The sequence below is a fragment of the Microplitis mediator genome, chromosome 1 (assembly GCF_029852145.1).
Source record: "Microplitis mediator isolate UGA2020A chromosome 1, iyMicMedi2.1, whole genome shotgun sequence".
NCBI classification, from domain to species: Eukaryota; Metazoa; Arthropoda; class Insecta; order Hymenoptera; family Braconidae; genus Microplitis; species Microplitis mediator.
In genome coordinates, this window is record NC_079969.1 from 17,894,755 (window position 1) to 17,910,124 (window position 15,370).

At 36.4% G+C, this 15,370-nt stretch overlaps 1 protein-coding gene across 1 annotated transcript in view; it reads right to left on the reverse strand.

Annotated features, from left to right (window-relative positions):
• Window positions 1-10,329: 10,329 nt before the first annotated feature.
• LOC130672936 (uncharacterized) overlaps window positions 10,330-15,370 on the reverse strand; it is a 181,972-nt gene continuing 176,931 nt past the window's right edge. Inside the window, exon 2 of the mRNA XM_057477753.1 lies at window positions 10,330-10,977. Coding sequence (XP_057333736.1) covers window positions 10,330-10,944 — 615 coding nt within the window. The 5' untranslated portion in view covers window positions 10,945-10,977. The remainder of the gene's footprint in view (window positions 10,978-15,370) is intronic.

The following is a 15,370-nucleotide window of genomic DNA, read 5'->3' on the forward strand; positions in this document are numbered from 1 at the left end:
GGATATACATAATTCTCTAGTAGGAAGTATCTTTCAAGCATTGCGAACGTTGAATTCCAGCGAGTTTCCACGCTGTGAATAAATCGAAGTGATGTATCTTCTGTTCTTCCATCACGTATTTGAAGCCTTAATAATTCATTAGATGCAGGAACACTTCTTCTGGTGACTGTTACAATCCTTTTGACCTTATTAATTAATTCTTTTACGGCTGACATTTCAGATACAGCATCAGGAACAATGTGGGAGATACGATGAGCGAAGCACGGAAGACCTTTACTCTGTCCAAAAGTATCACTAATTGCTTTCTCTATACTTGCGGCACTATCACTAATAGCAGCAGTGATTTTACTGGCATTCAAATTAAATGAAGTCAAAATTGTCAATAAAGACTCCGAAATATTATGACTAGTATGCTCAACATTCAAAGATGCAACACACAGATTAGTACTTTTTATTTCAGAATAATCTGTTGATAAATAATGCACTGCTGCTTCTAAATAACTTTTAGGTAGATTTTTTTAAAAATCTAACTATTGTATTTGTCCTCATGGTCGATTTTTTAAGGAATTTCGTCATAAACTATCATAATTAGTTGAGTAGAGTTCAAAAATACCATCCGTTAAAAAATTTATATATGTATGTATATATATATATATTTATATTTATGTAATATAACGGACTTTTGAGGACACGATTGCGTCTACAATTCTTATCCGATCTTAATGAAATTTTCTACACTTATTTGATGTGTAATTATCACGGTTAAGTTCGAAGATAGGCTGAATCAGTCAATTAGTTTAGAAGTTATGGCTGTTTGAAATTTTAACGATTTTTCGAAAAAATCAGTTTTTAATCACTTTTAAAGTCCATATAACTTTAAAACTAAAACTCATAGATCATTTCTGTAAAAAGTAATTTGAAGCTTGACTGATAAGCTTCAATTTATGACCTTAAACTTTACATTTTGACCATTTCTTCCAATAATTTGATAGCCTTGAAAATTTTAATGGAATCAAAAAATGTTGAAAATATGGTTTTCAATCCACATAACTTATGCTTGTCCCATTATAATCCGGTTTCGTCAGTTGTATTTTATTGTGAAGAAAATAACCTGTAAATTTCACAGCTATTTTATATTTTAAAAGGATTTCTTTTATCACTTAGGTTGTTTCAAACGCACCTGTACGTCCTATAATTATAACTGGTCTTGCCATCGTAATAGCGATTACAATTATGATCATATTAAGTAAATTTTCTATATACTTTGTTTACGGGAAGGTTAGTTTGGTACATTGACTATATAATGTTTTGTCAAATCAACTATCTGAAGTTCTCTCTCGGAAATAGTCGTTGTCTTTTTTTTACCCTCTCTCTTAGAAAACAAGCCTAATTTCATATCATGACTATACACTAGGGTGATCCAAAAAATAACAAATTTTTTTTTTTTTCTTCCAAACAGGTTCAAAAGTTTCATTTAGATAAAAAAAGACGCCTGTGAAAATTAGAGCTCTTAATATTAACATTAAGAGGTTCCTCATCGCACTTTTCTATTTTCCATAAGAATAACATGGGAAAAATTTTTTTTACGTCTTCTGATTTTTATAAGTAGCTAACGATGCGTCATAGGAATAATTGGCAGGCATATTTTTGTAGGGAATTGAATGCTCTACAAAAAAAGATTCCTATCATTTTTTGAGGAATCTATTTGTTTAAAAGTTATTTGAGGTTGAAGACGAATTCATATTAAATTTTGAGATTTTCTACTTTTCCGGCGAAACTATCAGACTTATTACAAAATACCATTGGACCTTTTTTGTAGACAATTTTATTCCCTAAAAGTTATTTCGAATAAAGTTTTTTCGAATTCCGCATTGTTTTCTAGTTATTTTTATTTTAATGTGATGCTCATAAAAAAATAGTCTTCTGATCGATTTTAAGAGCTTGACATTAAAATAAAAATAACTAGAAAGCAATGCGGAATTCGAAAAAACTTTATTCGAAATAACTTTTAGGGAATAAAATTGTCTACGAAAAAGGTCCAATGGTATTTTGTAATAAGTCTGATAGTTTCACCGGAAAAGTAGAAAATCTCAAAATTTAATATGAATTCGACTTCAACCTCAAATAACTTTTGAACAAATAGATTCCTCAAAAAATGATAGGAATCTTTTTTTGTAGAGCATTCAATTCCCTACAAAAATATGCCTGCCATTTATTCCTATGACGCATCGTTAGCTACTTATAAAAATCAGAAGACGTAAAAAAAATTTTTCCCATGTTATTCTTATGGGAAATAGAAAAGTGCGATGAGGAACCTCTTAATGTTAATATTAAGAGCTCTAATTTCCACAGGCGTCTTTTTTTATCTAAATGAAACTTTTGAACCTGTTTGGAAGAAAAAAAAAAAAATTTGTTATTTTTTGGATCACCCTACTATACACTAACATGAATCACAAGATATGTATGCATGAAACTTTTTATATAGATTAATTGGAAAATCTACCTTCCATTTTGGCTGCCGAATGGCCTTTTTTTGAGTTGCGTCAGTCCAAATGTCGCAAGTAATAGAATAAGAAGAACATTTTCCAAGTTCTTTATAACTTTAGTTTTAAGAGTATAATACTTGGCACATAACAAGTTTGTAATAGTTTTACGACTGGGTAGTGCATAGCGAGGTGTAGCAATCCTTACAAATTGTTGGAAACCTTTTTTTCAGTAATCCATAGTGGCATATGATCTACTGCTATCATATATAGCTGCGAATTTTCAAGTTTTTCCGCTTCAACACCACCATTTACATTGCAAAAAAAACAAAATTAAAATTTAATAAAATTATAATTTTAACTGAAACTGAATGAAAAGTTAAATTTTAAAAACTAACCCTCATATGATTTGGCTCGTTGACACATCTAGATAACGGGATTCTGCTGGCCAACAAGATTTCCACCAGCAGTTTCTAACCTCTTCAGATTAGGAGCATTTGAGGACTGTATAACGTTTGCAACTGTACGTTTTTTAATTTCCTATTGGAAATTGACTGCTGCATAAGATTTATGCTTTGAAGTGAGGTTCGCTGGTAAATTCATAGTATTTTCAGATGTTTTGAAAGCATTTTCACACAAATTACAGCGTGCAGATAAAGAATTCATAGGTGTCAAATAATTCCAGACATGACTTTTGTTTTTAGAACTACAAAAAAAAAAGTTACCGTAAGTCTAATAAAGTATTCAATAAATAGAATTAAGATAAAGATATTCAATGAATAAAGTTATATATAAATGAAAGGATAACGTACATTGATAATAGACCAATACCAATAACAGGAGGAGTGGAAATCGATAGATTATTAGCTTTAGGAGATGAAAATATATAAAACAAATTTAGAGTTTAAACGTGTTAACAAAACTCAAGAGATTATAAGAAAAATGGTGCCAACATTTACCACTATCAGATAACCAGTTTTTTTTGTGGAGTTTGTTTAGAAGGATCAGTAAGCTGGTGGGATGTTTTTTTAGGAGAATTTTGATCTTTATTATTTGAAAATTCAGGTGGATATTTGAGAACGTCACTTAGAAAAAAAAATGATAAATAAAATGATTTGATTTATACACCCATACATATAATGATGTCGAAATATTTTTGAAGAATTTTAATGTATACATACTAGTCAACATCGTCTATTGATCTCCATATGCAATCAATTACACCATGACCTACATGTATCGTGTTGGAATCAATAAGTGACTTGATGAATTCGTAGACATATTGATCACTACCTGCAGTTATGAAATATAAGAAAATTGAGTAACTCATGTAAATTCAATTATTAACTTGTATTAATAATCAATATTTATTAATATTAGCATACGTTTAAGCTTTGAGTATTCCTTAGTATCCAATCCACCAATTGCATAAGATTCTTCACTTGGATTATTAATTTTAAACCACATCGTGAATGATCAGGTATCTACAATTTCTTGTTCAATCGAAAAAAATTAGACTCAAGACTTTTTAATAAATTTCGTGATTTTAAATTTTTATTGCGAAAGAATAAAAAAATTTAGAGGTTATCTACGTACACTAACCGTGAATATAGTCCTGGTCCTGGTCCATGATACAATATCAATGTTAAAAATTAAACATTTAATATCAAATTAAATAAGCAAATGGACCTATGATGTGTACCAATATTTTTCAAAATAAAATTAATTCGTTTTTGATACTCAACTTAATTAATTGCTATCAGAGCGTAAAGTGAAAAATAACCGCAACACAAAAAGACAGAAATAAAAATAGCGTGTTATTCAAAAATATCAAGAAACTGGAGAATTGACATTTTTTTTTTATTATTAAATTATTTTATTTCATTACTGTATGAGAATTATAAATATAACAAAATAAATGTGCAGTTTTATAAATTAATTGACTGGTTTAAAATCGATTCCATCGATGCTTTTGTAGATAATTGTCCAATTGGCATTTTTGAGGGGATACGTTTTGCTGTTTATTAAATCCAATACAAACTGATAAGCGTCGTGGTTGGAATCTATAATCAATAAATACATATATATATTCATTTAATAATATTGTTACGTCGAAAGTCCAACTCGAGTAAATTAGTATGAATAAATCATTAATTATATTTTTCATATGCTTACGTTTTAATGCTAGATAAACATGAAAGCTGAGATTATCCACTCGTTGTAAAGGTTCTTCATTCACTTGAAAATAAATGGAATATAACCTTGAACCTGAGTTATCTCAAAAATAAAATAATATGTAATAATTATTCAATCAATAATTATCTTATATAATTATATTCTTTAAGCAAATCAAATACTTACTCTCAACTGTTGTAATACTAATCATATTAGCGGCATTCATAATTGAAGCAACTTTTAGAGTTAAACTTTAGAAAAATAACCCCGTGATAATGTCAGTGTCGATACTGTCGATGGTCGTGAGATTTAAATCGAGTATCGATATATCGTGTTAAAAAAATATCAATAGAAAACATCGATAGTTCAGAAAAAACATATTGATAGTTAAAATATCGATAGATATCGCCCATCGCTACCATCCACAACTAGCGACACAATCCCACCAGCATCAACAACCTGGTCAGCAGAGCAATCCTTCCTTGGGGAATCGACTATTCCCAGCAGTGAACTATAGAGGGATCACGCCATCCTAAACATATTGGAACCAGAGACAACCATAGAACCAATCCGAACCAACAATAGAGAATCCGCAAACCGATCAAACCAAGCACCAACTGGCTTTCAACACCCAGGCAATCAGTAGAAATGATACAAAAGTGTTACCAAGGACCAGATGATGAACTGTATACAAACATAAAGAATGGCAACAAAAACATCCAAGCATTGATAGACACTGGAGCAACGATATCATGCATAAGCCAAGACACATGGGACTGGATAAATGAGATCAACATATCAGTAGTGTTGCGTAATCACAACCACATTTAAATTCAAATTTAGTTGCACTTCCGGCAGGTAGAGGCAGCATCTACTGGGGTCACGTCTATTAATTTAAAGTTGATCATGCGCATTAGCTGCTTCCTGCCTCGTGTCGAGAAGACCGACGCCATTATCTTTCGCTACACGTACTGTTAAGTGTTAAGACGTGCTTCAATTAATCTTTTTATTGCGCACTCATCTCGAGAAAATAAATAAAAATAATTATCTAAATAAATTAAGAAATCCTCGAGCTCCAAAATTATATAATTATTTATATAATTCACAAATCAGAACTCAACAAATTGATTAATATCAAGAACTCAGAATTCAAGTGAAAAAAGACCACGTTTTTGAAGATGTTACTCCGACGAAAACCATTCAAGGTGCTCAATTATTCATCAATTAATAAATTCAAGTGCTCATATAAATGAAAGACTCGATATTATAATTAATTAATTATCATTGTGCTCAATATTTTAATTAAATTAAAATATTATTCTCGCTCGGTAGTCTCTGTTATGATGCTACCAGGTGTTCATAACCAATTTAAAATCAGTGTAAACTATTGTTATTAGACTCATTACAATCAATTAAACTTAGAGATGAATTTTCTCGAGATTTAATATATTCAAATATCATACGTTTGGTGCTCTTAAAAGTAATTATTAAGTGTTCAATCATTAACTTCGCTCGGTAACCTCTTAATTCATGTTACTTATTGTCATGACCATTTACAATTAACTAAGTGTTCAACCTAGACTCAAATTTATTATAAGCTCATTCAAATCAATGAAATTAAGTGATCATTATTATTAGAACTCAATGAACTCAATTATTTATGCATTTGACGCTATTAAACATAGTGATTAAAGTGTTCAACTATTAACTTCGCTCGGTAACCTTTGAGTTCATGTTACTTATTATCATGACATTCTTGCAATCAAATAAGTGTTCAAGTAGACTCAAATTAATTACTCCAACTATTTCAATCAATTACTCGAGCTCAATTTTATAATTTGCATTCAATTAATTACGTATTCATGAGCTCAGACAATTAACAGTATAAATAAATTAAATCAACGGTTAAATTTTGTAACCCAGTGATATTATATGATGTGACAAATACAAATATTGTTATGTTTTTTAATATGCGTATTTTTCCAACATCCCAACCACCAACCAGTCCTGGCATGCATTTATTTAATTATTATTACAACAAGTAGAATAGCAGCCGTGTAAAGCCTCAGCGACGCCAGGTGATGGCACTAACTTACCAATCAGCGGGTATGCGATGATACCAATAGAAATTTTCGACATCAAAAGGAAGTGCTAATTCAGCATCTTGCCCACTATGTCCAAGCCTATAATCATCGGAATGGAATAATTAACACGGCTATGGTTCACCATAAAACTACAGCCACCATGGGAGGTCGAAACGACAACAGAAATCTTTACGATGATGGCCATCAGTGAAAATCAAGCAGAAGATACTGAAACACAGCAGGATGTAGAGTAGAAAGCGAAAAGTAAAGAAATGCTGAAATTGGTGAGAGTGTAAATTAATGAGCTGGACAAAGTTGTAGGACTAATCTAATCTAAAGCCGCGTGAGATTAAACTCAAGACGAACGAGCCAATAAAAACTAGATACTTCCCCAGAAATCCGGGAATGGAAGACATGCTAAACAAAGAAGTGGACAGAATGCTAAAGGAAGATATCATAGAACCGTTTATAAGCCCGTGGACATCACCTGTGGTCCTTGTAAAGAAGAAGAACAATAAGTATAGATTCTGCATCGACTCTATTACCGCATGTGCAAGCTACTCTCGACCGCTTAAAAGACTCCAGGTATTTTACAACAATAGATTACAAAACGGGTATTGGCAGATACCATTAGAAAAGGAAAACAGAGAAATCACAGCCTTTGCGGTCCCAAACAGAGGGTTATTTTAATTCAAAGTCATGTAATTTGGTCTTCATTCAGCCCCGGCTACATTTCAACGTAACCTGGATCAAATTATTGGACCGGATATGGAAGGAAGAGCTAGTGCTTACTTAGGCGACATCGTCACACTTTGTAAAACACTAGGAGAACATTTTAAGAACATCAAGGAAGTCTTGAAATGACTCAAAAGTGCAAAATTGAAAATTAATAATGAAAAAAGTAAATTTTTCCAGACGTAAATCCGGTATCTTGGACATGTCATTAACAAGGAAGGTATTCAGATGGATCCGGAAAAAGTGGTGGCAGTTACGAATCTAAAAACTCTAGAAAACATTAAAGAGCTGCAAAGATTCTTGGGAGTGATTTTCTGGTACCGTCGCTTTATCCCAGGATGTTCGAAAATCACAAAGAATCTGACTAAGCTATTACAAAAAAAGTCAAATGGCATTAGAGCACGGAACACGAAAAAGCGTTCAACAAGCTGAAGTCCGCTTTCACATCCACACCATCCTAGCACCACTAAATTACGATTTACCGTTCGTATTATCTGAGCGCAGTACTAACACAAACCAGAGGTAGCAAAGAATATGTCATTGCTTATGCAAGCTGCACTCTTAATAAACATGAAATAAACTACTCTACAACAGAAAAAGAATGCCTGGTGGTGATATGGGGTATCCAAAAAATGAGATCGTACTTGGAAGGATACAGATTCACAGTTTTAACAGACCACCAGTCACTAAAATGGCTAAAACGCGTAGAGAATCCGTCGGGAAGACTAGAAAGATGGGCTTTATATTTACAGCAATTTGATTATGAAATACGCTTCAGAAAAGGAGCACCAAATAAGTTAGCTGACGCATTATCAACAGCACCACAACCAGTTGAAGAAGATGAGTACGAAGTTTTACAAGAAACAATTTTTTACATAGATGCAAGTCAAGCTGATCCATGGTACTAGTGGTTAAAATTGGAGTGCAAGAGAAACCAGAAAATTACCCAGATTACACAATTAATAAAAACCTGTACAGACATAAACATCACACACCGAATTATGATGAGAGGCAAGATGCGTGGAAATTATGTGTACCACAAGATTTACGAAAGAAGATTATAAAAGAAACCCACGATAACGTACAGCGGGACATTTGGGAATCGCCAAGACTATTGCACGTATATCTAGATCATACTACTGGCTCAGAAAGCAGTATGATATAACTAGTTATGTGCAAAATTGTGAAACGTGTCAACGATTTAAAGTTTCACAACACAAATCAGCAGGGAAAATGGGCAACATTGAAGCCCGACGACCGTAGGAAGTTGTTGCCATGGATATAGTAGGACCTGTTACCAAATCATCGGAAGGATACTGCTATCTTTCAGTAATGCAAGACAAATATACAAAATGGGTAGAGCTGCAACCACTACGCAAAGCTACAACCACACCATTAGTTCAGGCCCTGAAAAATAAAACATTATGAAGATTCGGTAAACCCAGGATAATTATCATGGACAATGGGACCCGATTTACCAGCAATATTTTCTTCGACACTCTGACAGAATGGAACATCACACACATAACGACACCACCATACTCACCTCATTGTAATCCAGTAGAATGGACCAACAGGGTTATAAAAACCATGATTAGCCAATTTATTATGGATTCTCAACGGTCATGGGCTCATAGAATTAACGAGATAGCCTTTGCATACAATACCTCCAAACATAATAGCATACAGTTTACACCAGCTTACCTAAATTACGGAAGATAACTTGATGCTCCAACTTCTACTAGAGCAAGAATAGAAGGCGCATCCACAATAGAGGCTATAACGGTGGGCCCTGGCTACTGCGTGTCCAGATAGCCAAGAACCACAGTCAATTAAATTTCCCGAGATTACTGATTTTACTTAAATTTTCTATCATTAATTCTCCTTAATTTATTCTAAAGTTCTGGTTCCAAAAGACGGGAAAACTCTCAGGAAGCGGGTACTCGTCCTGACCGGACACGCGGCTGAAAATAAACTTAAAGCTAAAGGACTCTGGTGATAGTTAATAATTACTACTCGAATAAATTTAATTTATGAAATTTATTTAACCAAGATCCCTCATTATATACAATTTTCCCCTTTTCTTAAAACTAATTTAATTTTATATATATATATACAAGTAATTCAAAAGAATTCGCGGACTCGAAACGCGCGGGAATTAATTGATAACGAGTGAGAATAATGGGCAAAGATTGGCGGGAAATTTCCGCGTTGAAGAGAGAGAGACATTATACAACGTTATAAATTAATTTTATATATATGTGAGCCAAAATCTGGACTTACTGCTGGAATTGGACGACGTTGCATCCTCGAAATCCCTGGGTGATCCACGGGTAGATGAAAGGTCCGGGTAAGCACCGCCGTTAGCCTCCTTAGGTGAATAATCCAAACAGTACAAACACTTGGTTTGCTTAAACAGCCTCACCCACAAAACCACAAACCACTGGAGAAATTTAATTTATAAAAAGGTAGAGAAAAGAAAGCGACTGGTCGATCAGCGCACTAGAGCACAAGTGTCGTCTTAAAATTAATTGTCTCGGGTCAGCACCTCGTGTTGACCCCTCCCAATTATGCGCAGTGACCAATTTCCACATATCTGCTGCGCTAAGACTACCGCAAAGACTCAGCCGAACTCGCAAACGAGAAAACCATATGGGAGCGAGAGAGAGAGAACAAAAGAAGCGAGAGAGCCTCACTCTCACGTCTTAAAGTCGCTGCTGCACGGTTACACTCCCCGTCGCCAGACTTGAGATTGGGGCTCGGAAGCTGAAAAGGACTAATTAAGAAATTTTGACAATAAATTTAAATGGTAGTGAATAATTTATTAATAAGTTTTTAAATAAATGACAAATTCACTCTTCCGCAACTTGTGCGGGTTCGACAGGGTCAACGACCACTTCCTCGTCTATAATTAATAGATCGGAGTCGTCCGACTGGCTGTCTACCTCCTCTTTGTCTTCCGCTAGAGGGTCCTTCTCCGACCCTGGTTCAGGTAGAACCAATTCCCCTTCAGGTCCGACGAAGACAACCTCCGGTGCAGCGGTGGTGGGCACATAAGAAGCCAACTCCTCAGCCTCCGCTGAGGTCAACGTCTCGTCCCCCATGGGGTCCCAACGAGTGCGCTTGAGCGCTTGGGTGACCTCGGGTGATGATACGGGGCGCGCCGGTGGTACAAAAGATGGCTGTATAGACCGAGTTGTTGATGGGCGTCCTTCTAACTTCTCCACAGCCCGAGCCAGGGTGCAACCCTTCTGCCAGCGTGCCGTAAAATCTGGTCGTGCAGCCGGAGCGACCACGGTGTGGCAGGGTACCGGTGGTGATAATGCCGGGGCAACACACGGACGGCGTGGTCGTGGTAACGCCAATCCTCGCCGAACAGCCTCCGCTTGGAAAGCGTCGTTGCGTTCCCGTCGCATCACCGTGCGACAGTGGGTTTCATCCCGAAACCTCCCAGGTTCGCGAGCCATCCGCTCACGAACTCTTCGCTCTCGTTCTTCTCTCTGAAACAAATTAAACAGTTTTCATCAGCCTCTGACTGCGCCTGGGCAATTTTAAATCAGGTACATAATGATTGCCCAAAATTTTCCCAGTCTCTGATTTTAACTCAACAACTAAAGGGCTGATGATTTTATTGACAATGGCTGGCCCCAAGAATTTGTTAGCCAAACTAGACGAATACTTATCAATTTTCTTACTTAATTTTCTGTTTGGGTAATATACCGAATCACCCACTTGTAATTTAGGTGGCTCTTTAAGTCCCTTATCATGATATACGGCTTGTTTCTCACTTTCTACTTTCATTATAGCTTCGATTTTATGTCGTAGCTGGTCAAGACGATTTACTCGGTCGCGCCATGAATTATCATCTGAATCTAAGTCATCGATTTCAAGTCCGGTTATTTTACCCGACAGCCGTGGTTCTTTACCATGAACCAAATAATATGGCGACATATGTAATGAAGCATGGTAACTACTATTATAGGCGAGCTGGAACTCACCTAAGTGCTCATCCCACGACGTCTGATCTTTCGAAATAAATGCCCGTATCATTGGTTTCAGAGTACGGTTAATTCTCTCAACCGGGTTACTTTGCGGATGCGCGATCGCTGTTGGTACAGATTTTATTCCCGTTTCTTTTAAATAATCTTTAATCTCATGATTTATAAATTCTTTTCCATTATCGGTGATTAAAAATAGAGGGTATCCCCAACGTGAAAAAACGCGACGAAAACTTTTCTTGACATTTAACCCAGTCTGCTTACGAAGCCTAAAAACCTCAATAAATCGCGTATATAGGTCTTGTACTATTAACACATATTGATAGCCGGTTTTAGATCGCGGAAATGGGCCAGTCACATCAGCTGCAACAATGGCCCAGGGTTCAATTGGTTGTCGCGTGCGCATCGGCGCTTGAGACGAGGTCTGTTTATATTTGACCTTTTTACACGTCTCACAATTATCTACATACTCGCCTACATCGCGATACATACCAGGCCAATAATAACGTGTACGTATCCGATGGTACATTTTATCGCGACCCAAATGTCCCGCGTCTGGTACATCATGGTTTGCCTTCAAAATATCGGGAATCTCGTTTTCTGTTAAAACCAATTTCCACGCGTCTTGATCATCTATACATTCTTTTAGATAATCGGGTTTATAATATTCTAGTTTATCCTCATTATTTATTCGCCAATCAACAAAATTTTCCGGGTATTTTCTAACGTTTGCTTTCTTTACGTCGTACCACGAGCGAACTTGAATATGTACAAAATCTACACCTTTATTTTTAATTTCATCGAGGACTTCGGACCACTCCACGGGCTCCTGGTCCTCGTATAAGCGCGATAAGGCATCCGGGCCTTCGTTCTCGGTCCCACGACGGTGTTCAATCGTGATCTGGTGGGCCAAAAGTTCCATTGCCCAACGGGCAAGCCTACCGTTCGGGTTTTTTAGTGTATGGAGCCATTTTAACGAAGCGTGGTCAGTAACTACGACAAATGGAAATCCTTCCAAATAACATCTTAATTTTCTTACGGCCCATACAACCGCCAAACACTCTTTCTCGGTTGTAGTATAGCGTGTTTCGGCACCTCGCAACGGTCTACTTAAACATATTATAAGAAACTCTTTCCCGGTATCTAGTTCTTTTTGAACCAAGAACGCGCCTAGACCCGTATCACTCGCATCGGTGTATAAATAATACGGAAGATTTGGCTGAGGTACAGCCAACGGTTTCGCGTTAACAAGAGCTTGTTTAAGATCTTGGAAAGCCTTTTCTTCCTCATCTCCCCACTTCCACTCAGTATTCACGCTACATAATTTATTTAGAGGTCCTTGGACCTTCGCGACGTTTTGTAAATGCCTGTGGTACCAGTTAACTAATCCACAAAAACTGCGTACCTGTTTTCTAGTCGTCGGACGCGGGAAATTCGCGATAGGTGCTATTTTCTCAGGGTCAGGTCGTAGACCCTCCCTATCTACTATAAAACCAAGAAATTTCACCTCCGACCTCGCGAATTTACATTTACTTGGATTTATTAATAATCCAGCCTCGCGAAATATTTCAAAAACTAGAGTTAAAATAGCTTTATGTTCGCTATAGGTCTCGCTTATTATTACCCAATCGTCCAGGTACGCGAAAACTTTGTCTATCCAAGACCTCGTTAGATTTCTTTCATGTACTCTAGCTACAAAACGTTCACGGAGCTTATCCATCGCTTTTTGAAAAGTTGATGGTGCACCCGCGAGCCCATAAGGCATACGAACCCATTCAAATTGCCCCCTACCCTCTACGGAGAAGGCAGTGTAAGGAATGGACTCCGGTGCCATTAAAACTTGATGGAACGCCTCCTTGAGGTCCATCGTAGTTATATATTTTGCATCATGTAAAGCACTTAAAATACGTAGCATATTTGGAAGAGGGTGAGCAGGTAAAATAGTATATTTGTTGATTGGTCGATAATCGACGCAGAAACGCCAATCGCCGGAGGCTTTGGTCACCATGACCGGAGAACACGACCAGAAACTGTTACTGGGCCTTATATAACCCTTCTCGAGCAGCTCGTCTATTTGTTTATTTAATTCCGCCGATATAACAGGACTACGCCGATATGGACGGATTTGTATGGGTTTTATTCCCGGCTGTAAAGTAATCGTATGTTGCACGAGGTCAGTTAGACCTTGGTTCGGTAACTCCGCGAATTTTGACATTTCCGATTTTAAAAATTCATCGAAATCTTTTTGTTCATTGGAAGTTAGTGATTGACAACGGGTTTTATAATCATTACAATTTATTAATTGAAAAGGATGGCTTTCATCAGTGCCTTTAAACTTCCAAGTTTTATTAGCACAATCAATTAATAAGCCAAATTGAAGAGCAAAGTCCATACCCAGGACTACTGAATAGCTCAGGTCCTCGAGGACACTCAAATATTGCTCTCCGGCTATTGTACTAATTTGGATAATGAATGGAGCCCCGCCGATAGTTTTACATTCGGTGTGATTCGCGAGAAGAACTCCCCGACGGTTCGTATCGTCTGATTGTAATTGACCAGAGCTTAGCTCACGTATTTGGTCATAAACTCGCCGATTGATATAGGACCTTTCACTTCCCGTATCAATTATACCGTTTACTTGCACCCCGAATATCCAAATGGACACAGGTATTCGTGCTGTAATTATAGGTGGTGCTGGACCAGTACCGGAATAAAATTTGGTCCGAGATGCAATACGATTTGCGATACGTGAGGGTAATATTTTATCTTTAAATATTTCTGGTAAATACGACGCACGTGGGGATGAAGGACAAGACGGTGGAGAGTCAGTTAACGCGGGATCTTCAGGTTCAAAACCTGGATCCAATTCTTCCTCCCACGTCTCTTCGGTCTCCTCATCATTTTCGAGTGGCTCCAATCCACATAAATATGGCACCTCAGGAACATTAACGGAACCTGGTTCCTCAGATTCATCAGAACCAATTGACTCAATGAAATCACTAACTTCAAAATTTTCCAAAAGATTTAGAGGAACTTCATAAGAATTATCCCGATTAAAATTTTCATAAATATCTTCGATTAAATTATTAGAATCTGGTAAATTAACCGTGGGCTGTGCTTCTTCCCTCAAGCCTTCCCATCGGTTAATTTCGTCAGTATTTAAAACAAATAAATTATTTAAAATAGGGCAATCTTTATTTAAAACAGACAAATTATTAAAGACCGATAAACCGTTTACATTATCGTATATTTTACAAAATTCCGAGAAAATGTCTTCCTCGACACACCTATTCTCTACTCTATTATCACAACTATTATCATCCTCATTCTCGAAGCTAATTGAATCATCTACTTGTTGATTAAAATTATTTTCGACCGTAACTGGGTCGCATAGGTCGTTTAAATCGACCTCAGTCTCAAAATTATTACTATTAAATATATCGGAGCCAATGCAGTTTAAATTTTGGTTTTCTAAAATAATATCGCCTACTTGCTCACCACTGGTTAGAACAACTGGACCGACAGTACTCAATTCTAAGACGCCGTCAGGTCTAGTTGAATTTATATTTAGCAAATTTCTATTATAAACTTCATTTACCGGACCGACAGTACTCAATTCTAAGACGCCGTCAGGTCTGGTTAAATTTACATTTACCGAATTTTTATTATAAATTTCTTTCGTCGGGCCGACAGTACTCAATTCTAAGACGCCGTCAGGTCCCAAAGTTTTATTTACAACATTTTCATAATTACTAGTTTCCACCGGACCGACAGTACTCACTAAGACGCCGTCAGGTTCCGAGTGTTTATTTCCTAAACCTTCATAATATAAATTTTCAACCGAACCGACAGTACTCGCTAAGACGCCGTCAGGTTCAGAATTTTTATTTAAAGT